Here is a 27,786-nt window from a genome sequence, read left to right as displayed (position 1 = left end):
CCTAATACTTTAGTAATTACAGTAGTAATGACATTACTTTAGTAGAGTAGTAATGACCTTTACGTGACCTCAAATAGAAGGATAGAAATATAATTAAAAAAACGACTTAAAAACAATTTAACTTATGAACAAACACTCGGAACCAATCATGTTTGTATGTCGAGGACTTCCTGTATCATTGACCCACTTAATGAACACATTATCTTAGCATATATAATTGTTATTTTATTAAATTATGTATACAATACAATTATCTTGTTATTACATATAATTACATTATTTCTATACATTTTTATGGTTATATTTTTCTAGTTATACATTCCTTCTTTGTCCTCCTGAGGACTGGAGCAGTTTTCTAAAGTCCTCTGTTCCTTTCAGTCCAATAGACTCAAATATTATTTATTTGATTTTATTTACTGAGCTCCTGGTAAACACTGTTTGTTTGTTTGTTTGTTTGTTTGTTTGTTTATGACAGCAGGAAACCAAAACCACTCTTTGCTTTAATCTCTTTTAGAACATTAGAACATCTTTTTTTTCAGTAAATAAACAAAGCTTGTATTATTTGAGACATTTTGTTGTGTCCAGAACAAACAAACAAACAAACAAACAAACAAACAAACAAACAAACACGCGTCAGTATGAAAACACTCCTGGTATAACGTCACGTTCTGAACAGGTTCATGATCTTTTCCCTTCATGGTGATGACATCACAGGACACACCTTCAGGGATTACTGACATCTAGTGGTGACACTGCAAACTGCAGGCCAACCTCCATCCAGGATATCCAGGGTCCGGTTTGTCCTTCTGGGCCACCGTACGGCGCCAGATTGACCCACATTAACGCCTGTTCCATTTCTGACCTTCACAGGTTATAAGAGAAAGAAATTTGTGATGAGATTTTTACTTTAAACGATGCGTATTTATTATTTTTTGTCCACTGCATTTCAGCAGGTTTACACTAAATGAACAGGATGAGATTCCAGTTAACTCCATTAAAGTTCTCCAGAAACCACAAAGTCGTCGCCTTCAGGTGTCCGAGAGCGTAAAGTGACAGGAAAAGTGCTTATTTGGTATCGTTAACCTTAAAACTCTTCAACAGCGTCTCCATCGTATTTAAGATGTTAAAGATTTGTGTAAACAAACATTAAAGTAACGCCGGACTTTAAAAAAAAAAATACTTGAAATGTAGGCTACAGCTGAAATATTTCATTAAAAAAATACCGTAAAAAGAAAATAATTGTACTGATAATTAATAAAATTTTTGAAATCTATTAATCGCTTAAATTTAAATTTTTCTGTTTTTTTTTTAAAGTACAGAAACCAAAAAAAAAAATCTGAGACACGCCGGCGACAGCGGGAACAAACACCACAGAAGAAGACGTGACAATAAATAAAACTCATCTGTATAAATAGAGTTCATGTTGAAGTATTGCTGACGTCATGTTTTCTGTAGAAACGCTTAAAAACCCTAAAACGTATTTACATTCCTAATTTTCACAGGATGTTTACAGAATCCATCCGAGTACCGATGCGTCCTCCTCTTCATCGTCCTCGTCTTCGTCGCTGAGATGAAGACCGTTACGGGTCTAGTTTTGGGGGTCGCGACGCGGGGGGTCGCGACACCCCAACATGTGAAGCGTTACAGTAAAGAACATTCAGTCTCCAGCCGTCCTGATCTCCTTGAAAGCATCGCATGAGTGGTTGTTCCTGGGGGGGTGATGAAGGTGATGAAGGTGGTAGTGAGGGGTGGGGTCACAGATAAGGCTCTCCGAACGTCCTGCGGCACTCCATCACCCCCGTGCTGGGGGGGCGGTCACAGTTGTGGGTCAGTTTCACCAGGGGCGGGGTCAGGCGGTCGTAGGCCAGCTTGTATTCCCGGTCGAAGGCGTCTGAGGAAGAGGAGGAAGAGGAGGAAGAGGAGGAAGAGGAGGATGGCTTTAGTACAGACAGGGTGTCAGGAGACTGCTCTCTTCAATTTTAGACGTTTTGGTGTCTTTAAGCCTGATATCTTGGTTTTATTTATTCTTATTTATTTATTCTTAATTATTTATTGTTTATTATTATTATTGTTATTATTATTATTTATTTCTAATCTTATTTATTTATTTATTGTATTTTAGTAATGAACTCTGTCTACAACAGATTTCAACGCTCTTTAAAAAGACCATGATTTTCTAGAGACTTAAATCTCTAGAGTTGCTGGATGCTGATGTCTTCGTCACACACTGATCAGTGATCAATAATCAATCACCTCTGACTCACCAATATCTATGTTGTCTTTTCCCAGAGCCACCAGAGAGAGGAAGAGGATGTCCCGGTACAAACTCCTGAGGAGGAAGAAAAACACCAGCTGCTTTCACTTCATACACAGTACTTTATAAACAGTATATATATACTGTACATATATTTATATATGCAGTAAATATACAGCATACAGTATGTGCCCTTAGCTCTGACCTTTGCCTCTTGACCCCCAGTGTGTGACCCTGCAGCTGCAGCAGCTGGGCTAACGGCCGGCTGACGTCGTTCCTCTGGATGCTCCTGACCACGCCCTGCAGGAGGTCGTCGCTGAACGGAGACTCCGCCTCCGAGACGGGGCGGGAGGGGGCGTAGCCCACGTCTAAGGGACACACACACACACGTTTATCACACACGGGGTCGAGTAGAGCCTCACACACACACGCACGCACGCACGCACGCACACACACACACAACAGGGAACTACACACGACTGGGTACCTAGAATAAAACTGAACAGGACTGCCAACTATTAACTGGTAAGTGCTGGCTAGTAACTACTAACTACTGTGTTACTAACTAGTAACTATTAACTAGTAATGACTAACTAATAAATATTAACCATTAACTAGTCACTACTAATTAGTAACTACTAACTAGTACCTGCTACCTGGTAAGTGCTAACTAGTAACTATCAATTGGTAAGTATGAACTACTAACTGGTAACTACTACCTGATAACTATTAACTAGTAACTATTACTAGTAACTACTTACTAGTAACTACTACCTGCTAAGTGCTAATTAGTAATTAACAACCGGTAACCACCAACTGGTTAAGTATTAACTACAAACTGGTAACTACTACCTGGTAACCACTAACTAGTAACTACTAACTAGTAACTACTAACATTAACTGGTAAATATTAACTAGTAACTAGAAACTACTAACTTGTGACAAACTAGTAAGTAGTAACTAGTAACAACTAACTAGTGACTAGTAACCACTAGCTTGTAACTACCACCTGGTACTACTAACTAGTTGAATATTTGTCCACTATAAAAAGGACAAGTGGAATCTTCAGGTCCGGTAGAGAGCAGCAGTGAATTCTTCCTGTCGCCGGTGATTCTAAGCTTAATTTTTACGAGTTAATATCAACCAATCATCATCATCGTCTGGGCGGAGCCTGTCAGCTGATGATGATGTCATCGTTGGGTACCCATCCCTTTGAGTACGACAGCAGAGATGTTTTCAAACGCAGCAGAGCTGCGTGGAGACACGACGTTCACGGCAAACATGAAACCACGAGGCTGATTTTCACAGACGACACCCGAATGCAACACGACAACAACAACAACAACAACGACAACAACAACAACAACGACAACAACAACGACAACAAAGACAACAACAACAACAACAACAACAACGACGACAACAACAACGACAACGACAACAACAACAACAGCGCTCGTGAGGAGGCGACACTCACTGGCAAACAACAGAGTACAATTACGCCCTGCAAGACAGAAGCACACACAGCTGTTAGCATTGAGGTTAGCCGCCAAATCCTCCAATAGATAATCAGTTTAGCTCCTGGGGGGTGATCATGTGATTGATTACAGGTTCACCCGTTCATACCTGCTGCTAACAGAGCCACAGGTGTGACGTGGTCCCTCTGAGCCCAGAGTCCTGTCCCATAAAGCTGGATTAACCTAGTCAGGCTTCCTCTTCCTTATCTGGCTTCACTTACCCAGACATCCACCCTCCAGATTTTCGGTACCATAAAGCCGGCTATCAACTCTCTAATTCAATCCAGACTTGTCCACTCTAGATCTGTGCGCGCTCACATAAAAAGGGCGGAGTTTGCTGCATGCGACCAATCACAAACGTGCAACAAACCGGCCCGAGACGCATATTTCACAACGGAGGAGCAAACGATAATAATCAATAATACGATCAATACAAATCAATAATCCAGGCAAACAGCTGCCAAACGGAGCAAGGATCTCTGGGAAAACATGGCCGACTGCGTCAATGAGGAAGTTAGTGTCATTATAACATTACTGCCCCACTATGACTGCACTTGTGTATCTGACTACAGTAACATGTGTGTGTTCATACATGTGTGTGTGAACCACATGTTTGGTTATGACATGTGATCGTAGCCCCGTGACTTTATGAACAGCTCTACGTACTGTGTTCTTCACAGGTTTTCAGCATCGCCAACAGAATACATAAAAGTACCTATCAATCAATCAATCAATCAATCAATCAATCAATCAATCAATCAATCAATCAATCAATCAATCAATCAATCAATCAATCATTTACTGAAACAAATCATTGATTAATGACATTTTATCTGTTTACCTGAACTTATCCTGCTCCGGAGCAGGTTAGGTGTTCAGCATAGGTTACCGCGACAACGTAGCCCGATAGAAAGTCAGCCACCTTTATGGTACTGAAAAGCCAGGGTTAAGCCTGAAGTTATCTGGCTAAGCCGTAATCCAGCTTTGTGGTACAGGCCTCAGGAGTTACCACGGTAACGGAACTCAACTGTGAGCTGATGATTGATTACTTCTTGTGATCCCTATTGATCACTGATTGGGTTCCGGAGGACGGATGATTAGGGGGGCGGCGGGACTCACTGAAGGTGTTCCACAGGATGTATAGCGGCTGGACCGGGTCCTGGTGCAGCTTCAGGTTGTCCCACAGGATCTGGATCAACACGTGTTTGCTGTCCTCCGACATCCAGTGACGTGGAACCTGAAGAGCGTCGATCACGGATCAATATTTACTCCAGCTCGTAAACAAACGTTTGATTGGAAGTTATAAACATAAGTAAGTCAAAGAAATTGAAGATGAGATGATCGTAATCCTGGACCGACCCCAGCTGGCCACAGGCTAGAGGTAGGGTACACCCTGGGTGAGTCGCCAGGCCATCGCACATTACTATTACTTTAAGTAATAGATTTATATTAAATAGAATTAAATTTAGATTATATTATATATTATTTATACATTTTCATTCTCTTTATTCATATTTTATTTTATTTTTTTAAATATCTAGTTTACTTGTCATTTAACGTCTGCCAGGAACAGGAAGTTCAGAACAGCTGATCTACAGATCAAACAGCTGGAATAATAAAACAAATAAAACTGGACTTCCTGTTTTAAAAAAATAATGGAAAAAATAAAATAGATAAAAATAAATTTATAACATTTTTATAAAATTATAAATAATATATATAAAAAATAATAGAATATAAAATAGAATATAAATAATAAAAAAACAACATTAAATATAATATAAAATAATAATAATAATAAAATTAAAAAATAATATAAAATAATTAAAAGTATGTTTTTTAAAAAGTAAAAAATTTGAAAACAAAAATTTTAGTGGGTAACTCCAAAGTTTTTACTTTTCATCTCGTAATGCTCATAAAACAACCAATCAGAGGAGGAGAAGCTGTGGGCGTGTCCCTGTGGGCGTGTCACCTGCGAGTCGCGGTTGCAGTGCTCCGAGGTGAGGATGAGTCCGGGCAGGTTGCTGGGCAGGTCCATGCGTCTGAAGTACCAGACCAGGTTCCAGTAGATGATGGGGTGGTGATCCACCATGTCGGCCTCCCTGATCACCGGGTCGCCCTCGTTCTCCAGGAGGCTCTCCAGCTCCTTCCACAGCACCAGGGGGCTCAGGTAGGGGACGGTCACCGGCTCCGGGTTGTGGAGCCTCCACTCCATACTCAGGGGGTCCTGGGCGGGAAGAGTTTTAGTCTCCAAAATGAGACGACTCCTTTTTAAAGCATCAGTTAGCCTCGATGCTAAACACGCTAACTGTTTAGACCAACCCTGGCTTCGTTGAGGCGGCTGGGGAGGCTGCCCGACGTCGGGACGGCGCGGTCCATCAGCGACGCCTCCTCCAGCGGCCCGAAGGCGCTGACGCTGCGCGCCATGGGCGCTCCGGGCGACGCCGCCCCCTGGTGGCAGTCGGTGGGAATGTTGATGCCTGGAGTCCTGTCAGATCGAGTCCTGAGAGGACGAGAAGGAATTGGTAACTACCAACTGGTAAGTACTAACTAGTAACTACTAACTAGTTACTAACTGCTAACTACTACCTGGTAACTATTAACTACTTACTAGTAACTATTAAATAATAACTACTTATTAGATACTAACTAGTAAATACTACCTGTAAACTACTAACTACTGACTAGTGACTACTAAATACAAACTACTAACTTGTTACTAACCGATAACTACTAACTACTGACTAGTAACTACTAACTAGTAACTACTAACTAGTAACTACTAACTACTGACTACTAACTACTAACTGGTGACTATTAACTAGTAAGTATTAACTGGCAACAACTATTAAGTAGTAACTACTAACTAGTAACAACTAACTAGTAACTAATGACTAGTAACTACTGACAAGTAACTACTAACGAGTAACTACTAACTAGTAACTACTAACTAATAACTACTGATTAGCAACTACTAACTAGTGACTATTAACTAGTATTAACTGGCAACAACTATTAATTAGTAACTACTATTAACTACTAAATAGTCACAACTAACTAGTAACTACTATCTACTGACCAGTAACTAGTAACTGCTAACTAGCAACTCCTAACTTGTTACTAACCGGTAACTACTAACTAGTAACTACTAACTACTGACTAGTAACTATTTTTACCAGTTAGGACACAAACGAGTTGAAGGTAACCCTTTCCATTTCTGGTTTAGGTGGTAAATAATCAACACACCGTCCAATCCCTGAGCGTTCCTGGAGTGACATCAGAGGGGAGGGCGGGGAGAAGGCGGTGGGGGGGCCGGGCGTGGACAGAGTGGAGGTCCCCGTGTCGAAGCCCGTGGAGGCGGAGTAAGACGAGGTCAGCGTCTCGTCCACCGACGGCCCCCCCTTCAGGAAGAGTCTGAGCAGACGGAGGAGAGTTAGAGAACACCGACAGTAACATTACGGACAGGCGTTCTCCAGGCCGACCTGCCGGGTCCTCGCAGGTCTCTGATCTCCACGCTGAGGAAGGGCAGGAAGGCGTTCCCGCAGGAGGGGCAGCAGGTGTTCAGGTTGGAGTCGTCCGCCGTCCAGCCCGCCATGATCTCCTCGTCGTAAACCAGACAGTCGCACGTCTTACAGCGAGAGCAGCTGGAGATCAGCAGCTGGGGGGGGGCAGTCGGGTTCAGGGTGGGGGGGTGGAGTAGACTCCGCCCCCCGACTACGGTTTAACACCACAGAAGAAGAGGGAGGGGCTCCTACCTCCATGGCGTAGTTGCTGAAGATGCTGGTGTTGCTGGTGTAGCGGGACGAGCCGGCGTCCGACTTGTCCGGGGGGGGGAAGCCGGGGGGCGACAGGACGCGACCTGGGGGGGGGGCGGAGAAAAATACAACATCAAACTGATGGGCGTTCGTTTTGTCCATCACTAAGGGAGGTGGGCGGTTCCTCTCACCTGGGAGCAGGGTGGTGGGTCTGGGGGCGGCGCCGGACGTGGGGGTGTCCAGCCGCCGTCTGGGGCTCCTGCCGGCCCCCCCACCGGGGCGGTTCCTCTGCGGCGAGGCCGCCGAGCTCCCAGAATCCTCCTCGTCCATCAGGGAGGGGCCGTCCGCGCCGAGGGAGGAGACGCTGAGGCGGTCGGCGTCCTGGGGGGGAGGGGCGGAGGGGGGCGTGGTCAGACACAGGAAACAGGAAGTGTCTCAAGACACTGACCAATAGGTCACACCCACACACACGCACGCACGCACGCACGCACGCACGCACACACACACACACACACACACACACACACACACACACACACACACACACACACACACACACGCCGCCTCGTCCTACCTTAGTGGGCGTGGCGTAGGTGGCGAGGCGGGAGTACCAGCGGCTCGCCGTCTCGGCCACGCCCCTCCCGGCGGACACCACGCTGGTCTTGAACACGTCCAGCTTGGGCGTCAGCAGCGCGTCCAGGGCGAAGGAGGAGGAGGAGGGCGAGGGCGTGGCCAGGCTCGCCCGGCCGGGCGTGTCCCGGCGGGGGCTGGGCGTGGCGCTGCGACAGGACGGCGGCGACGACCACAGGCGGCGGCGCGAGGCGGCGCCGGAGGGCGACGGCGGTTGGAAGGAGCGGGAGCGCGGTACCCCCGGCGTCCTGTGGGGGGAGCTGTGGGGGAGGCTGGCCCTACGGGGGGCGGAGACGGAGGAGGGGCGGAGCAGGTCCAGGCTGGGGGCGCGGCTGCTGAGGGGGCTGCCCATGTGGTTCATGTAGAGCTCGATCTCCCTCGCCAGGTGGCGCCGGTCGCCGGGGGTAACCGCCTCCTCGCCCTCGGGGGGGTAGCGACCCCCGCTGTCCTGAGACTGCGCCGCCAGCAGGGACAGGGGGTCATACCCCGTCTTGATGCCGGTGCGCTTCACGGCCCCCCGGGGCGCCTCGCCGCCGCAGCTACAGCTTCGACCAATCGGCTTCTTCGGTGACTTCCTGGGGGGCGTGTCCAAATCCAGATCCTCCAAATCAAAGATGGCCTCCGTGGGACTTCTGTCGTCATCGCTCGAGTCCTCATGCGCTTCCTCTTCCTCCTCTCTCCCGCGTGCGCTAGCGGCCACGCCCCCCACCCCACTGAGAGCCAATGAACAACCTCGATTTTTCTGATTGGAGAGAATTTTGACGTCCGCCCCCAGGAGGCCGGCGATCTCCTCGGGGTCGGGGTCCCCTCGGCTCATGGCGAGGCCCCGGACAGTGGCGCCGCTGCCGCCGCTGCCCGCCATGTCGCAGCTCATAACCGGCCAATCACAGGCCGGGCCGCCACCCACGACCTCCTCCAGGGCGCTCTTGTGTCGCCGGAGCAAAGCGTTGGTCTGGACCTCGCCGATGTCGTCCAGGGAGGAAGTGAAGAGGAGGCCGGCGACGTGTCCTGACAGGAAGAGGAAGTTGAGGCTCACGGCGTCTACAGCAGGAACTGAGGGGCGTGGCCTGTTCTCACCTGCGCTGGCGGAGCTCTTGGGTCTGCAGGACGAGTCGTCGTAAGGACGCCGGACGATCCCGCGGGACCTGAAGGGGCCGTGAGGCTCCGCCTCCAGCTGGGGGAGGCAGTCTTTACTCCCCTTGGAGCTCTCCGTCTCCGACACTAGAAGACAAGAGGGTAGAGGACTCCTGCTCTGTTAACGCACACAGACATCACCAGCCGATCCCAGACGGGACTACTGACGGGAGCTGCAGTCGCTCTCCTTCTTCTCGTCCTTGTCGGGGGCGGAGTCTTTCACGGCGGCGTCTCCTCGCCGCACCTCGTCTTTGGACAGCGAGTTATAACCCAAGTCGGACTGATCGCCTGGGGACAGAGAGACAGATGAGCCACGCCAGACTGAGCCCCACCCCCCTCAGACTGAGCCCCGCCCCCTCGGACCGAACCCCGCCCCCTGCTGACATTTAAAAAACAACATGCAACACAACAGAAGGGAAGGGAGGCGGAACGCTCCTCCCTCTCGTTCAGCATCGGCGTCACTGAGTAAAACGTTCCTCCTCGGGTTCGGAGCGTTTGGCTCACGCTGTGGTGAATACTAGCTGAATATTAGCTTAATATTAGCTGAATATTAGCTGGATATTAGCTTAATATTAGCTGAATATTAGCTGAATATTAGCTGAATATTAGCTGAATATTAACTGAATATTAGCTGAATATTAGCTGAATATTAGCTGAATATTAGCGTGAATATTAGCTTAATATTAGCTGAATATTACCTTAATATTAGCTGAATATTAGCTGAATATTAGCTGAATCTTAGCTGAATATTAGTTTAACATTAGCATGAATATTAGCTGAATGTTAGCTTAATATTAGCGTGAATATTAGCTTAATATTAGCTGAATATTACCTTAATATTAGCTTAATATTAGCGTGAATATTAGCTTGAATATTAGCTGAATATTAGCGTGAATATTAGCTGAATATTAGCTTAATATTAGCTGAATATTAGCGTGAATATTAGCTTAATATTAGCTGAATATTAGTTGAATAGTAGCTTAAAATTAGCTGAATATTAGCTTAATATTAGCTGAATAGTAGCGTGAATATTAGCTGAATATTAGCTGAGTATTTGCTGAGTATTAGCTGAGTATTATCTGAATATTAGCTGAATATTAGCTGAGTATTAGCTGAATATTTGCATGAATATTAGCTGAATATTAGCTGCGTGAATATTAGCTTAATATTAGCGGGAATATTAGCTTAATATTAGCTGAATATAAGCTTAAAATTAGCTTGAATATTAGCTTAATTTTAGCAGAATATTAGCGTGAATATTAGCAGAATATTAGCAGAATATTAGCAGAATATTAGCGTGAATATTAGCGTGAATATTAGCTGAATTGTAGCCTGAATATTAGAGAACCCGTCAGAACTCGGGGGAACGTTTTAAACGGACGTTGGAGGACACGACTGTCTTCAAACAGGCTCCTCCTCCTCGGGGCAGGAAGGAGCTACAATCACAACAGGAAGTCGAGTTCTACGCCTCCTACGGAGTCGCTCCAGAGGATTTCCGCTATTTTCTCCTCTTTCCCAGAATCCCTTTGGGCTGGCGATGTGTGACAGCTGATGAGGAGCGACAGAGCTCACGAGCAATAATCAACAATCTGCGCCTCCTGCCGAGTCGCCTTTTGCCTGATTAAAAATTTCTGTAATCAAACGTAACACCCAATCACGACTCAGCGTCAGACTGAGGAGGAAGAGGAGGAGGAAGAGGAGGAAGAGGAGGAGAGAGGTGATGACACGATGATAGAGAGATGGAAACGAAACGAGATACAGGTGATGATGATGATGATGATGATGATGATGATGATGATCAGAGTTAGAGGATGAGGCGGAAACATTTACCTGGGTGGAGGGTGGCGTCCCTGGGATCAGAGCCCGCCCACTGGGCGTGGCCTGCCAGTGGACCGGAGCCCACGCCGCCGCCGGCTGCACATGGGCGGGGCCAGAGTGAAGGGCGGGGTTAGGGACAGATCAGAGCGGAAACCAGAGACGAGACGGATGGGAGGAGACGAAAGGAAGGCGGAGGAGGAAGAGGCGGAGCCAGTGGGTGGGCGGGACAAATGAGGAAGGAGGATAAAAAGTGTCACTGAGAGACAAGAGAAATAGATGTAGGACCAGATGGCTGCGTGTAGGGCGGTGGGGGCGGGGCCTAGCCGGGCGTACCTGTGCTGGACCGGTCATCCGGGTCGACTTTGGCGGCGGCGGCGGCGAAAGCGCCCGGCTCGCCCAGGTTGGCGTCGGCGGAGCTGTCGAGGCTGCCGTGACTCACGGCGTCCAAGTCGCTGCCGTCTGTCCAAAAAGGAGTCTTTAATGTCGGGGCTTTGATGTCAGGGTCGTGATTGGACAACAGGATCAATAAGGTCACGTCTGATCACCTGACAGGGGGCTGTGGTTGAGGTGGGCGTGGCGCCGCAGCGCCCGTTTGAACTGGGCCACGCCCAGAACGACGTTTCTCAGCTTCATCCACAGGAAGTAGCCCCCCCTGGTGGTGGAGGGCCAGGTGCTCTCCAGGACAGCCTGGACAGAGGAGACCGGGGGGACGGGCGTTAGCAGTAGGCTAACAGTAGCAGTAGGTTAACAGTTGCTATCTTAGCTGAAGGAAGCTAACTGCCTGGCTAATCGCTAGTAGCCTGTCAGGAAGCAACCTGGGTAAACAATTATCCTGACGACACCTCTGCAACTTATGTCTGCTAAGCTGAGCTAAATGAAGCTAATTAAACTGTTGACGTCCATCGCGTGAAAAAATGTCGTAATTTGCATGAAATTTTGTGAAAATTTACAGATTATTTATTTCGTAAAATCACTCAGAATAATTTGAGGCTCTGGTTGGACAGGAAGTGGTTCCCTGCCCACGGTCAAACAGGAAGTGACTGAAAACGACTACAAGACCCAGAACTGGTGTGGTCGTCATGGCGACCGGGACACCCACCTTGTTGTAGTACCCGTAGGTGATGGCGTTGGGGTGGACGCCGGCCTTCTTCATCTCGAACAGGACCCTGACCGCCAGCACCGGCTGGCCGTACTGCCCACAGAGCTGCATCAGGACGCGGTAGCAGACCTGGGGGGGCGGGGGGGACACTGGTTCAGACCCTGACCCCAACCCCGACCCCGACACCGAACTGAAGTTCTACGGGAGGTGGAACCGCCCCGGTGGACCTCCTACCTCGTCGGGCGGCTGCAGCTTCTTGGCCTGCATGTTCCTGAGGACGTCGTAGGCGGTCCTTAGCACCCGCACCTTGGAGTGACACACCTGGACGTACGCCGGCAGGCAGATGAACCACAGGCCGTAGCAGTGGCGCAGGAGACACTTGGACCACAGCTGCGGGACGGACGAGTACCTCTTGGCGATCTTCTGGGCGGTCTTGATCTCCTGCAGACGACCCAGGTCGAGGAAGACCAAGACTTTAACGAATCAGCAAACCGATTGTTCACTTGACACTTCCTGCCGTCCTCACCTGTTTGGTGCGTCTGAACATGGGGGCGGGGCTTGTGGGACAGCTGTGTCTGGCGGCGAGGCGGGACGACGGAGTCCGGAGGCCCTCGACGGGGTCGAAGAGGTCGAGACTCAAGACGGGGAAACCGTCGTACCTGAAGAACAACAGACACACAGTAGAGACAACAGACACACAGTAGAGACACAGTAGAGACAACAGACACACAGTGGAGACATCCCTGCACTCGTCCAGCATTTACCTGTAGCAGAGCACAGGCTCCTCCCCCTCGGGCGGGGCCAGCAGCTCTGGGGGCGTGATGAACACTGTGTGCTCGCTGCGCTGCGATTCGTCGATCTCTATGAGGCGGGTCTCGTCGGGTCGGTCCCCGTCCACCTGGAGGACGGACCAAACAGCAGGATCATGTGACCTCCGTCTGCCGCGGTGGAACCAAAACTAGCGCTCTGATAGGCTGAACGTTTCCACGGTTACCACACAGCTTATAGCTCGACAGCAGGAGAACTGAGGGAGGGCAACTTTCACTTGACTTGTTTACGACAAGCTGAAGTATTTATTTGATGACGATGGTGATGATGATGATGAAGAACCAGCCTAGCATGCAGCATCTGCAGCTCCAACAGGAAGGACGAACAAAAACATTTGATCTTCAGCGCTCATTCAGCTGATCTTCATCACTGGGAGCGACGCCCAGCGTCTGCTGAGCAGCTGCAGGAAAGGTCGTTCATGACAGACGGGAACGTGGAAACATTCTTCATCTTTAGTTCTCCTCACTCCTCTGTTCTGTGTTCAGTCAAAACATCTGCTGACCACATGTTGTAAAGAGAGAAAATCCCCGACCGGCACCTCCAGAGCCCAGATTTAACGCTTCAAGCTCCTGGTCTGACGGCTCGAGGCCAGAACATAGCAGCTGAAACAGCTGGACGAGATCTCACGGCGACCCGTCTGCCTTCACCTCACACTAAAAAGATCTACGGCTAACTATGTATGTCCACCTCCTGTGCCATTTCTGTAACAGTTATCAAGAACTGTGTCTGCTTCCTACGCCATTTGTGTGACAGGTATAACAATGTGTGTCTTCCTCCTGTGCCATTTGTGTGACAGGTATAACAATGTGTGTCTTCCTCCTGTGCCATTTGTGTGACAGGTATAACAATGTGTGTCTTCCTCCTGTGCCATTTGTGTGACAGGTATAACAATGTGTGTCTTCCTCCTATGCCATTTGTGTGACAGGTATAACAATGTGTGTCTTCCTCCTGTGCCATTTGTGTGACAGGTATAACAATGTGTGTCTTCCTCCTGTGCCATTTGTGTGACAGGTATAACAATGTGTGTCTTCCTCCTGTGCCATTTGTGTGACAGGTATAACAATGTGTGTCTTCCTCCTGTGCCATTTGTGTGACAGGTATAACAATGTGTGTCTTCCTCCTGTGCCATTTGTGTGACAGGTATAACAACGTGTGTCTGCCTCCTACGCCAGGCTGTAAGAGGTATCACAATGTGTCCATTTGTCTAAAAGGTATCATGAAGTGTGTCCGCATCCTGCGCCATTTGTGCAACAGGTATCACAGAAAGACTGTTTTACATCCACTGTTCGGATCCGAAAAACCTAAAGAAATGCGTTATTTCCACAGCGAACTGAGCGAAGCTAAAATGTTGTACTAAAGCGTAAAGTCTTCAAGCTAAGTCCTTATGCTAAGCGAAGCTGTTTACCTGCTACATATTTCCTCTAGACATGTGAGACTGTCCACACAAACTCCCGATGTCACTGCACACTACTTGTTCACTTGATGCTAAACTGTAGCTAACCTGTACAGTAAAGCTAAAGATGGATTGTTGACATTGTGGATTTTATTTACATTTATTTGTTTTTATTTACATTTATTTGTTTTGTTTTTTGACATTTAGTTGTTTTTTATTTACATTTATTTGTTTTTCTTAATGATCTCATTAAATTAGTTTCTGATTGGTTCGTGTTTTCCTTGTTCCTCTGCTGGACTGAATGACTTTCCTCAGGGAGCAATACGTTCTACCCTTATCTGTGTGTGTGTGTGTGTGTGTGTGTGTGTGTGTGTGTGTGTGTGTGTGTGTGTGTGTGTGTGTGTGTGTGTGTGTGTGTGTGTATTCTCTCTCCTCCAGAGCAGATAATGTAATCCAGGGTGCAGAAAGACAATCAGAGGAGTTAATCACCCGTGGAGCCGACAGGGCGGGAGGAGGGCAGCCCGTCTCAGGTCTGAGGTGGGGAGGAAGAGGAGGAGAGGAAGGCAATCTCTGGATTCAGCTCCTCTATGTGACCCAAGAACAGGAACGTCTGTTTGAGTTTCCTTTAAAAGTGTCAACTGCAGGAACTAGACGACTTAGGTGAAACCGAACCTTCGGCGCGATAAAGAACGCGACTTGCTAGCGCAGGAGGTCAAACAACTCAAACGACTCCCAGAGGATCATGGGAAAAACATTCCCAGCTCCTCAGATTCTCCCCCTGAGGAGATGAAGCAGACTGCATGAAGGGAAAGGATCCATCAACACGGAAATGTGAGGAAGACTACGGAGCGCTTAGCATAGCTTGTAGGGCGGCGGCGTTAGCTTAGCTGTCATAGAAATGCAAGCTAACCTGAACGATTGATTCTGTGGCTTATTGGAAAAAGTAACAGTAGAACTCTTCTCCCAAAATGCATTGCATCATCATCATCATCATCATCATCATTGTGGTATTATCTGTCGCTCCAGAAACATTTTTAAATGTATAACACAATTTTATTTCACAAATCTTGCATCAAACATTAAAGAGAGGAGAATTCTGGGATGTTTCACTTTTTCAATTTAAACGTTTTCATTTCAGCGCAAACTATGCCGTACATCCCATCCTGGACATCAACCCTTCTCTACCGGATGGCGCCTTCGGCTACGTATATCCATGGCGTAACAGGAATCAAGATCTGTGCCTGCTTCCTACGCCATTTGTGTAACAGGTATAACAATGTGTGTCTGCCTCCTACGCCATTTGTGTAACAGGTATAACAATGTGTGTCTGCCTCCTATGCCATTTGTGTAACAGGTATAACAATGTGTGTCTGCCTCCTACGCCATTTGTGTAACAGGTATAACAAAGTGTGTCTGCCTCCTATGCCATTTGTGTAACAGGTATAACAATGTGTGTCTGCCTCCTACGCCATTTGTGTAACAGGTATAACAATGTGTGTCTGCCTCCTACGCCATTTGTGTAACAGGTATAACAAAGTGTGTCTGCCTCCTATGCCATTTGTGTAACAGGTATAACAATGTGTGTCTGCCTCCTACGCCATTTGTGTAACAGGTATAAGGATGTGTCTGCCTCCTATGATTACTGTTACAGTCACTCATGCGGACTCACCTTCCCTCCTTTGTCTGCGCTTCGCTCTGAGTTGTAGAGCTGCTCGCAAACGGAGGCCGAAAGAGAGAGAAACCACAGAAGAAGACGAGAAGAAAGGATGGAAGGAGGTTCGGTTAAAGACGAGAAGAAGAACAGGAGAGAAGAAGCACAGGGAGGAAAATCTTACTTTGTCCACGCAGTCATCGAAAAACGCTAGGCTGGCGTCTTTGTCGCTGACGAAGGAGCATTCCTCGATGAAGCGGATGAACATCTGGGTCTTCGTCATCAGGGAGTAGAACTTCTGGTGGGAGCGGTCCCGACTCTTCAGGAACCCTGGTGGAGACGGCAGGAAGTCAGACGCCTCGACTTTTATTTTAATTCATTTACTGGAGTCCAGATGGACGGGTTAGCAGCCAGGACACTGGCACAGAGAGTCCGTTTAACACCTTCTGGGGCGTTTAAGGGTGAAGGACGTTTAGAGGTCGTACACAGATGAGGAAAGCAGCACAGAAGTAATGGAGTTGCTATGGATACCAGACCACAACCTCGTCTACATATACACTCATGGTTCAACTTCTGCAGATTTTTTTTGTGCAATTTCGCATTCTGTTTTTTTTTGTGTTTTATTTTTTTACAGTGCATCGTGTTCTTTGTCCTGATTGGCTGTAGACCATCAACACATCTTTTACGCGGCTGTAGGGTGACGTTATGGAATAAATGAATTAAAAATGAGAAATAACGAAAAGGACGGCAAAAAGTTTAAACAAGGATTTAAAAAGGGTTGAAAGTGTCCACAAAAAGATGGTCAGGATGGAATCAGGATGGATCAGTGACACAGGAGACCAATGTTACCTACACAGAATAACAAAACTGGATAATAATGAAATAATAATAAAATAATAATAATAATATTAAAATAAAATAACAAAAAATACATTATTATTATATACATTATTATTATATTATATGTAATATTATAATATACAATATTATATATATTACAGATTTAAAACATCTGTACTATGGTAGATGAATCGTTTCCAGTTTATAGAACCACTAATGAACATGTGCAGGATATGACGCTGTCCCCTAGCTGCAGGGGGTGGAACTACAACACCAACGACAACCTTCATCCGCGCGTATCCGGTGAGGACGACACCGCTCAGGTACCTTGCAGGTCGAACAGCGAGCTGGCGTCCGTGGCCTTCTCGGACGGCGCCTGGGTGATGGGTCGCAGGAAGGAGCGGTAGCCTTTGAGGATGGCGGCCATGAAGCGCAGGAAGGCCTCCTGGATCTCCAGCTCCAGCGCGTGGAGGCTCTTCCCGCAGCTCAGCTCCGAAGCGTCGCTCACGCTGGGCTCCAGGAGCCCGTCGGGTCGGTACTGACCTGAAGACGGGAGGGAGGACCACCGGGTTTCACGCGACGTACCGGAAGCAACGCAAACAGGAAGTCACCGCCGCACTCACCGTCGACCAGCTGCTGGTGGAGGTGACTCAGTGCGTTCATGAGGTTTTTACAGGCTTTCTTCGGGAGGATCTTCCACGTTAGCGCTCGCTTCTCTTCGGTCCTGCAAAAGAAGAACCATCAGTGAGCTTCAAGGTGGGTGGGAGGGGCTGGGACTGGCCCCTCCTACCATGCCGCCATCTTGAGGCCAGAAAGGAGCTAAACTCTACTGACTGGAATTAAACGGAGTCATCAGCGTAGGTGGAGAGGTGATGCTACACAAGCTGCCGCGGCGCTAACGATGCGCCGGTTTCTAGGACTCACTAGCGCCCCCCCTCAGAGGGGAGGGTTACTCACTGGAAGATGGTGTTGGTGTCCAGGTCCACGCAGCTCACGTCCGGCGGGGGGTCGTACAGGTCAAAGTATCGCGAGTCCACGCCCACGATGAACGGACAGGGGGCGCTCAAGACGTCGGCCAACGCCAGCGGGCACAGAGGGATGTAGGGGCAGGGCCAGTGGAACGGGAAGATCATCTGAGGGGGGAGGAGGAACGGGTGAGGTCGCCGTGGGCAGCAGCGTGCCACCTCAGTGGGCGGGGACTCACAGACACCAGCGCCTCGGTGACGCTGGTCAGCACCGCCGGGCGTAGGGAGTGGATCAGGATCTTGTGTTCGGTGACGGCGAACACCAGCAGGGTGACGGCGTTCTCCGGCCCCAGGTTCTGGAGCAGCGTGGAGAAACAGCCCCCACTGCAAAAAGACCCCAACGTGGGTTAATCCATGAAGAGCCCCCCCCCCATTCCCACTGGAATCAAACTAGCAGATGTGGGCGGAGTCTCGCTGCTTTTACCTGAGAGGTAATGGAGACGAGACGGGCTGACTCAGCATCAGGCTGTCGTGAGGCGAGAGCTGCAGGGAGACGCTAACATTTAAAAACTCACAATGCTAACCCCTCACACAGCTAACGCTAACATCTCACACAGCTAACGCTAACCCCTCACACAGCTAACGCTAACACCTCACACAGCTAACGCTAACACCTCACACAGCTAATGCTAACATCTCACATGGCTAACGCTAACCCCTCAAACAGCTAATGCTAACACCTCACACAGCTAACGCTAACACCTCACACAACTAACGCTAACACCTCACACAGCTAATGCTAACATCTCACATGGCTAACGCTAACCCCTCAAACAGCTAATGCTAACACCTCACACAGCTAACGCTAACACCTCTCACAGCTAACGCTAACACCTCACACAGCTAATGCTAACACCTCACACAGCTAACGCTAACACCTCACACAGCTAATGCTAACACCTCTCACAGCTAACGCTAACACCTCTCACAGCTAACGCTAACACCTCACACAGCTAATGCTAACACCTCACACAACTAACGCTAACACCTCACACAGCTAATGCTAACACCTTAAGCGTCGGGTTTCTTACCTGCACCAGGATGCGAGGCCTCTGGGAGGAGGGGAAGGGAACTTTATGCATGAAGTGGGAGATGTGCCTGAGGAAGAGGAGGAGGAGGAAGAGGAAGATGAGGAAACACCAGACAGAAGAGACGTCAGAGCCCCTCCCACATGGGACAATAAAGAACCCCCCAACACCGAGAAACTTCCTGTTTGCTGGTCATTCGTCACGTACAGAAGAACCTCAGGACACCACCGCTAGTTGGCGGATGGATACAACACCAGTGAGACCGCATCTCGTTCTTTACCACGTGTTGGCGGATGGATACAACACCAGCGAGACCGCATCTCGTTCTTTACCACGTGTTGGCGGATGGATACAACACCAGCGAGACCGCATCTCGTTCTTTACCACGTGTTGGCGGATGGATACAACACCAGCGAGACCGGATCTCGTTCTTTACCACGTGTTGGCGGATGGATACGACACCAGTGAGACCGCATCTCGTTCTTTACCATTTTTTAAAGGCTTTCAGATGGAATCGTATTTCCTGTGTCATTGGTCACCAGCTGCGGGACTATTTTCTGCGGACGGCGTGGTGATCTTACTTCTCGATGGGGAGGGCGTGGGGGCCTGAGATGGAGTAGCGGTAGAGGAACGTTAGGAACTTCCTAAAGGCGTCGAAGAACGGCCAATGGGAGAGCAGACAGATGCACTTGTTGGTGTAGATGGAGCGCGTGGCGGCGCCGCCGCTGGAGGCCGTTGCCGTGGCGACGGGGGATGCTTTGAGCGGACCTGGGACCAAGAGCCCCAGCTGGGACCTCTGGCGGTCCGTCAAACACTCGGGGGGGTACGTCTCGTAGAACTGAATGGCAGCACCGTAGACCTGGAACAGGAAGCCAAAGGTCACTGCAGTTCAAACTTTATTTGTGTCTCAACTCTGTTGCCACGGTAACGCCCGAGTTCAAACCCCAACACCGGGTCAAACTTCGCATTGTCAGTCCGCGCCATGCGGCGGTGCATCGTTTCCATAGCAACAACCCTACTTGTGATTCATACGCCCGGCTTTTCACACTTGAATGTGGAGCTGAATTCGCGTTAAAATATTTATAAACGCGACGCTGCGGTAACGCGCGTGTAAGTGATGACTCAGCAAACAAAAAATAAAAAAATGTAAAAAGCTAGTTTTACGTTGCCATGGCGATACTCTCACGCTAGCTTTTTTTCCCCACAGTTTTTGCTCGGAAAACAAAGGATTTCGCGACATTCCGAAGCATTTTCTTTTGCTATCGTAGCATCTTCAATCACGTACCTTCTCTCCGGAGGCGCCGGTGAGGACGAAGGTGGAGAAGACGGGCAGCGAGTACTTGGTGTTGGCGGGCCAGCACTCGATGGTGGCGCCCATGGGGAGGCAGAAAAGGGGGACGGACTCCGGCAGGGGGAAGGACTCGTAGTCTTCCTCCGGATAGCGGCTGAACAAACCTGTCAGAGAGGACAAATAAACGTCTGGTGATCACGTTTATGGGTCATCGGAAGCTAGCTCCATGCTACGGCTAGCTGAAGGCTATTAGCATCGCCTACAGACAAAAAACTAGATTTAATCAAATCTCAAGTTTTAAAGGTTTTCCACCTATCAGGATGGAGGATTAAACCACGCGCAAGACTGTAAGTGCGTGTGGCGCTAAGCTAGCTGACGTGTCTGTTAGCTACGTTAGCAGCATGTCATGTGAAGATTCATTAACATGACCTTATGAATGAACATGTTAGCTTAGGGGCCATATTTTCACTTCTCCGCGCTAACTCTGCACATTCTTAGCATTTCACAGCGAAATGAAAACCATTCATCCACCAAAAAAAAAAGAGAAAGACCCCAAACCGGATCAGACGTTTAGCGTTTAAGTGAAGGCAGATGTTCCAGACTTCAGGGGTTTTTTTCTGCGATGAAATATTGAAGCTCAACATTTCTGGGAGCTGACTCATCAGAAGCCTTGGCGAGGAAGAGGAGGGGTCGCCGAGTCGCTCTAAGCTAGAATTAGCATCATTTAAAGGCTCATGTTAGCATTAATTACATAGAAACCACTTAGCTCCACCTCCGCAACGCGCCTGAACAGGAGGTGATGTGTTTACTCCCACAGTTAGCATCAGGTGTCTTCTGCATCAGCATCACAACCTGTGAGAAATGCATGCTGGGAAGGGGGTGGGCTCACCTGCTTTGTAGGCGATGGCGTTGGTTTTGGCCACCGACTTCTTGTAGCACAGGAAGACGGACGAGCCCCACTGGGAACGATAACCAACGGCGAGACGTCAGAATCATCACCTTTAAGCCCCGCCCCCCCTCCACACCCCGCCCCTCTCACCATGCTGCTGTTGAGGTTCTTCTCCACCTTGCAGAAGGTGTGGGGCGGAGCCTCTCCTTTGCCGGGGATGATGACGCAGACGTCGGTGACGGCCAGAGCGGCGTGCGGCTGACTCTCGGGGGCGCGGCGGTACGTGACGTAGATGCGTTGGGAGGAGTTTCCGCTGATGTTGGCGGGCCGGCCCGTGGGCGTGGTCTGGATCAGGTGGCAGCCGGGCTTCAGACGCTCCTTCCACTCGTACAGGACGCTGTGAGCGGCAAGGCAGCCAATCAGAATCAAGGCGATTCGGTGCCGACCCTTCGGTTTCATCCATGACAGGAAACAGGAAGTACTTACCCCAGGTCAGTGAGCGGCGGCTTGTCGCGACCCCGCCGGTAGCAGAGGAAGATCTGTGGCGCCATAAGGCCGCCGTTGTTCAGATCGGCCGAGTGTCCGGTGGGCGTTTCCTCGATGCACACGTACCCCGGCGGCACGTCCTCCCCCATGGAGCGGATCACCACCGTCACGTCGGTGACGGGGGCCTTGGGTTTGGCCGTCTGGTGGCAGACGTCATCAAAGTGGATCTCCTGGTCCAACGGCTTGGATGGGTCCGTCAGGCCGGCCACCACGAAGTAGTCGGCGACACGAGGGGCTTTGTCCTCCATCATGTCCCATACCCACCGGCGGCCTGCAGGGGGCGCCGACAGACACACTCAGACGGTCCAACGGCTGCCATGAGTAGTCAACTCGTCACGATTAGTCGCCTCATCACGATTAGTCGCCTCGTCACGATTAGTCACCTCATCACGATTATTCAACTCGTTGCGATTGGTCAACTAGCCACGATTAGCCGATTTGTCAAAATTACGTTGATTAAAATCACAGATAACTAATTTAATACTCGACGCTTTAGCTTTTTTTTTCTTAAATCTTTGTTTTTGTCTCAATACTGCTGCAGCTTCCACTTCCACTAGCAGCTAACTGCTTAGTTAGTCGCTAATATTAACATAAACAGAGAGCTAAATCACTACTTACGGGTACAGCTGTAAACGCTAGAGGACAATTTGATCGATTAGCCGCCCTTAGCGCACATGTTCATGTGTTTTCTGTTATAATAACTCCTTAGTTACGGGGCCAACCTCATCGTTGCTACGTTTGATGCCAAAGACAAATTAAGGAAAGAAAAAACCCAAAAAATCAACCAAGTTTGATGTTTTACGTTCAGTTTACGTTTAATCTGATTAGTCGACTAATCAATAAAATAATCAGTGATTACTCGACTATCCTAATAAACCCAAACTGGTACAGGTCCATGAAATCCAGCTTCACCTGGAAGGACCTGCATGTGTTTACAGGTTGTAAAGTTTTACGGAGCCGGACAGGGGGCGGGGGCCCACCAGTCGGGGTCCTGTGGTTCTCATCAGGGTCATAAATCTTTGTAAGGTGGGGTCAAAAGGTCAGACAAAAAAAAGAGAGAGGAGAAAACAATCAGGTGTCAGGGCAGCGGGCAGCCGGTTCACCCCCGTTTCATCTCGCCGCCACCGGAAGCAATCAGGAAGCAATTTACAGTCCAGCTGGTGCGCTAATGCTAAACTAGCTAAAGGTTTAGCTTTAGCGTCTATCCCAGTGTGTCCCCTCGACAGAAGACTTAAAACGCTTCCTGTGTTTCCAGGTCTGAAATGTTTTATCGAACAGACGTCCTGCACTTAGGCCTACAACGCCCCCCAGGGACGGGGAGGGACTGGGGGGAGGTCAACCGAACTCTGTACCATACGGACGACCACTTTAGTCCACTTCCTGATGCTGGGTTCGACTCCTCTTCTTCATCGCTTCATCGGCGGCGTTCGTCTCCGTCTGAAGGCTGTTTCGTCCTCCAGACGTCCTCTTTGGGGAGACGGAGTTCGTTTCAGGTGACGGTGGCGTCGCTTGTTTGCGTGTTTTCATGTGTTTGGTATCGACCTCATATGTGACCCCGACCCGTAGGAGCTTGTGGAGCAGACAGGATTCAAACCCGTCCGGCAGGCTGTTGTTCGTGGGCGGAGCTTTCTGGACCCCAAGATGGACGTGAGCGCTGGAGAAGATCTGGGTATGTTCTAACCCTAACCATACCCCTAACCCTAACCCTACCCTTACCCCCACCTCTACCCCTAAACCTCTCCCCAACCCTACCCCTAAACTTAACCCTAACCCTAACCCTAAACTTAACCCTAACCCTACCCCTAAACTTAACCCTAACCCTAAACTTAACCCTAACCCTACCCCTAAACTTAACCCTAACCCTACCCCTAAACTTCTCTCTAAAACTACCCCCAATCCTAACCCTACCCCTAAGAGTAACCTTACCCCTACCCTTAAACTTAACCACAACCCTACCCCTACCCCAGCAATAACTCTAAACTTAACGCTAGCCCTACCCCTACCCTAAACCCTAACCCTAAAATTAACCCTAAACCTACCCCTACATTTAACCCCACTCCTAAACTTAACCCTAACCCTAAACTTAACTGTAACGCCACGCCTAAACTTAACTCTAACACTACACTTAAACTTAACGTTCCCCCTAACCCTTACTCTAACCCTAAACCCACCCCTGAATTTAACCCCAACTCTAACCCTAAACTTAACCCTAGCCCCACCCCCTAACCCTAAATTCCACCAGAGACATCAGATCAAAATCAAGAAAGAAAACAGAAATAATGGAAGTTCTGGATTCTTTCTGTGTGACCCGAGACCGACTGATACCCCTAGACCGACTGATACCCACAGACCGACTGATACCCCTAGACCGACTGATACCCACAGACCGACTGATACCCACAGACCGACTGATACCCACAGACAGACTGATACCCACAGACCGACTGATACCCCTAGACCGACTGATACCCCTAGACCGACTGATACCCACAGACCGACTGATACCCACAGACCGACTGATACCCACAGACCGACTGATACCCACAGACAGACTGATACCCACAGACCGACTGATACCCCTAGACCGACTGATACCCCTAGACCGACTGATACCCACAGACCGACTGATACCCCTAGACCGACTGATACCCCTAGACCGACTGATACCCACAGACCGACTGATACCCACAGACCGACTGATACCCCTAGACCGACTGATACCCACAGACCGACTGATACCCACAGACCGACTGATACCCCTAGACCGACTGATACCCACAGACCGACTGATACCCACAGACCGACTGATACCCACAGACCGACTGATACCCACAGACCGGTACTGGTGTGACATGAACACGCGTGACACGTGTTCGTGTTTCACGACTGTTTACTAAAGGATCACAACTTGAAGATGGAACAGATTAAACCGACGACCCAACAGGATTTCTTTTCTGACTCCGTCTGAGCGACAGAAGAAACCCGAACTGAACACCATGAGGAAGATCAGCACACACACACACACACACACACACACACACACACACACACACACACACACACACACACGCACGCGCACGCACACACACACACACACACACACACACGCACACGCACACGCACACGCACACACACACACACACACACACACACACACACACACACATTCCTGGTTGACACGTGTCACATGTGTGTGATCACATGTCTGGACGGGCTGACAGGTGAGACGGACGCCGGTGGGCTTTGGAGTGGGGGTATGTTCCAACACGAGCCCCCACCCTACTGCCCCAGGGGTCACATTCCTCTACAGAGGCCTGACAGAACAGCCAATGACATGTTCTCCATTTGAACACGTGTTAGCGTGTTAGCATGACGGTCGCTCACTGCCCTACTGACCCAGAAAGACGCGGGTCGGGTTTCACCGTAGAACCAAAGGGACCAGAACCCTCACAGGTTCTCAGGTCCAAACTGTCCAGAAGGTGAAGCTGGAAAGAAGAAGATCTGCAGCCGACCCAGAAACCGTAAACCCGACCTCAGGAAGGTTCTGGAGCCGGAGCTTTGAGGCCCCCCAGCTCCAAGTCGCTCAGGGCGGAGTCAAACAGGGCGTCCAGCTGGCTTCCAACCCGGGGATTGTTTGAGTCGGCATGACAGGAGAAATGGCTTCCAGCTGTTCCGACTTCACTGGATCGGGACCGGGCCGAACTCCCCACCAGGAGGACTCTCCGACGCCCAGATCCGAGTTCCAGCTTCACCCGGAGGTGTGGGGGAGGAGGAGGAGTAGGAGGAGGAGGAGGAGGTGAAGGAATGCGCTGGAGAACATAAACACGGCCCAGGAGGAAGCCTCGCGGGCCAAACATCTGGTTCCAGTTAGCCCAGAACGGGGTTTGGGTTGGGGCCGCTACTCAAACTGGGTCATGTGACGCCGGGCAGGAACCGCCCGTTGGGGGGGGTGAAGTCCAGAGGGTTTGAGGTCAACCTGGATCCGTCAAACCGAACCCGACTCACCGAGCGATCGGACTCGTCAGGTGACGATCCCCAACGGAAAAACATGACTGAGAGGAGACCCAGTTCACACCCGGTTCACGCCCGGAAACGTTAGAAATAGTGAACATTGGTGAAAAGAAATCTGTCAAGGCCCTGCTACGCCCTGTTACACCCTGTTACACTGAGCTACACCCTGTTACACCGAGCTACTCCCTGTTACACCAAGTTACACTCTGTTACACCTTGTTACACCCTGTTACACCAAGTTACACTCTGTTACACCTTGTTACACCCTGTTACACCAAGTTACACTCTGTTACACCCTGTTACACAAAGTTACACCCTGATACACCCAGCTACACCTTGTTACACCCTGTTACACCAAGTTACACCCTGTTACACCAAGTTACACCCTGTTACACCCAGCTACACCTTGTTACACCCTGTTACACCAAGTTACACCCTATTACACCCAGCTACACCCTGTTACACACCTGTTACACCCACCTACACCGTGCTACACCCAGCTACAATCTGCTACACTCTTTTAGACCCTACTACACTCTTTTAGACCCTACTACACTCTTTTAGACCCTACTACACTCTTTTAGACCCTGGTACACCCACCTACTCCATCCAATCGGTGTCCATGACAACCAGGTCAGACTAACTGATAAACTGAATATGTGACACATGTGGGCGGAGCCGGGCGTGGCCTTTGTTTTACTGCCTCATTCGATCCAGATGCCGTCGTGAGGTCATGTGTGCTAAGGGTCGTCTCCACGGGTTCACCCCGCCTCGGGTCGGGTTCCTCAGTGGAACATGAACAAACAGGAAGTGGAGAATCAATCGTCAGGCTGACCAATCAGATCACACTTCATAAATATTCATGACGCCGTCGGGAGCGTTCTCCATCTGACAGGAATGAATCAGCTCCAATGAAACCCACTGCCCCAAGGCATGCTGGGAAGGGGCGTTTGGTGTCAACTATAGGTGGACAGTGGGTCTTAAATGTGACTGGAGTTAAGGGGCGGGGAATAGCTGAAGTCCAATCACAGCAGGGCTCACACAGCTCTCATCCAATCACAGCGAGGCTCACGCAGCCTCCGTCCAATCACAGCGACGCCCACTCATGACAACCTCTGGAATGGGGAGCTGAGGTTTCTAAATCACCGGCTTCAAAGTATTTCTGTCACGCGTGTTTTTAGACCGACGCATCCGTCCGTCCATCCATCCGTCCAACCGACGCCACAAAACGCCGCAGACAGGAAGTCTGGAGGAGAAAACCCTCAGAAAGACACGCCATCGGCCACCACCACCGCCAACGGTTCTGTCTGACTGGATCCATCGATCATCCATCCATCATCCATCCATCATTCATCCATCATTCATCCATCCATCCCCTTCTGTCACTCAATTCTCCTTTCGTTTGCATTTAACGCCACACGACAGCCAATAACATCACAGAACAGCTGGTGGTGTCGCCTAGCAGCCGTAAACATTTGACTCTTCTAGCCTAGCATTAGCGTTTTTGGCAAAACGATAAAAAACTCTCATCAATCTAATGATTGATTATTAAAAATTGTCTTCTTTTTAATCCACCAGTCGCTATGGCAACACACGTGACAAATGAAAATCCCACGCCCATCAGTCAGGTGTGCTGATTGGACGGGATGCGAACCCGCAACCTCATCCAGTCTGTCAGCTGACACCGGCCTGAGCCTGGCTACACCGTTACCGGGGCAACGGTCTGCGGACGCCGCACCGGTCTGCATCGCGCCGGTGACGTCAGCCCCCCCCCCCCCCAAAAAAAACCAACCTGTGGCACGCGACCCCGTCCGGGACTACCATGCTAACGCGGGAAGCTAACCGGATTACCGGCCGGTGGAGCTCTGAATCCTCTCACCACTCCTGGACGTCAAGGCGCTCCCCGCGCGCGCAAACTTCGCCCCGCGTGTCGTCTACCGCCGCCGTTTCATCTCGCCGCCGCCGGAAGCAAAAGGGGAGCGATGACCCGCGCGTGCGTCCGCCGTCAGCAGTCCGAGCGTCTGCAGTGTGAGCGCGAGCCTCCGTCCGTCACTGGGGTGAACCGGCTGGCCGCTCC

General features: G+C 49.6%; 1 protein-coding gene and 1 long non-coding RNA gene across 10 annotated transcripts; one reads left to right on the top strand and one right to left on the bottom strand.

The window, feature by feature from the left end:
- Positions 1 to 215: 215 nt before the first annotated feature.
- On the bottom strand, positions 216 to 27,786 carry LOC137592133 (C-myc promoter-binding protein-like). 9 transcript variants are annotated; one of them, XM_068310081.1, is made up of 35 exons: positions 27,589 to 27,786; positions 21,639 to 21,969; positions 21,303 to 21,549; positions 21,153 to 21,222; positions 20,258 to 20,427; positions 19,554 to 19,831; positions 18,976 to 19,042; positions 18,369 to 18,427; positions 18,124 to 18,268; positions 17,877 to 18,052; positions 17,543 to 17,643; positions 17,247 to 17,462; positions 16,264 to 16,409; positions 16,098 to 16,136; positions 12,972 to 13,105; positions 12,734 to 12,866; positions 12,442 to 12,648; positions 12,208 to 12,336; positions 11,654 to 11,795; positions 11,442 to 11,567; positions 11,121 to 11,204; positions 9,459 to 9,578; positions 9,234 to 9,377; positions 8,101 to 9,164; positions 7,718 to 7,907; positions 7,527 to 7,630; positions 7,254 to 7,429; positions 7,018 to 7,185; positions 6,094 to 6,274; positions 5,744 to 5,998; positions 4,891 to 5,008; positions 3,732 to 3,758; positions 2,460 to 2,622; positions 2,265 to 2,329; positions 216 to 1,891 (listed from the first exon to the last, which is right to left on the bottom strand). In XM_068310081.1, exons 2-35 carry the CDS (start codon positions 21,947 to 21,949, stop codon positions 1,755 to 1,757), a joined length of 5,892 nt encoding a protein of 1,963 aa, XP_068166182.1. In that variant the 5' UTR covers positions 21,950 to 21,969; positions 27,589 to 27,786; the 3' UTR covers positions 216 to 1,754. The 9 variants fall into 9 exon arrangements, with proteins under 9 accessions (XP_068166182.1, XP_068166161.1, XP_068166190.1 ...); XM_068310060.1 differs by having other exon boundaries at positions 8,101 to 9,377; XM_068310089.1 differs by lacking the exon at positions 3,732 to 3,758.
- LOC137592171 (uncharacterized) lies at positions 14,967 to 16,250 on the top strand. The gene is made up of 3 exons (XR_011034997.1): positions 14,967 to 15,259; positions 15,567 to 15,696; positions 16,135 to 16,250. It is a non-coding gene; the product is annotated as an uncharacterized lncRNA (long non-coding RNA).

Source organism: Antennarius striatus, chromosome 1, assembly GCF_040054535.1.
Source record: "Antennarius striatus isolate MH-2024 chromosome 1, ASM4005453v1, whole genome shotgun sequence".
Classification (NCBI taxonomy): domain Eukaryota; kingdom Metazoa; phylum Chordata; class Actinopteri; order Lophiiformes; family Antennariidae; genus Antennarius; species Antennarius striatus.
Note: the sequence above shows the minus strand (reverse complement) of the source record. Positions and strands in the feature narration are given on the sequence as shown.

What these genes read in the sequence shown, in the direction of transcription:
- LOC137592133 (XM_068310060.1), bottom strand. Translation starts at nt 21,949, where the DNA reads ATGATGGAGGACAAAGCCCCTCGTGTCGCCGACTACTTCGTGGTGGCC. An exon ending in GACCTGCGAGGACCCGGCAG is followed by an intron (nt 7,186 to 7,253) that starts GTCGGCCTGGAG and finishes CCGTCTGCTCAG; the next exon opens with ACTCTTCCTGAAGGGGGGGC. An exon ending in CTGGGGGTCAAGAGGCAAAG is followed by an intron (nt 2,330 to 2,459) that starts GTCAGAGCTAAG and finishes CTTCCTCCTCAG; the next exon opens with GAGTTTGTACCGGGACATCC.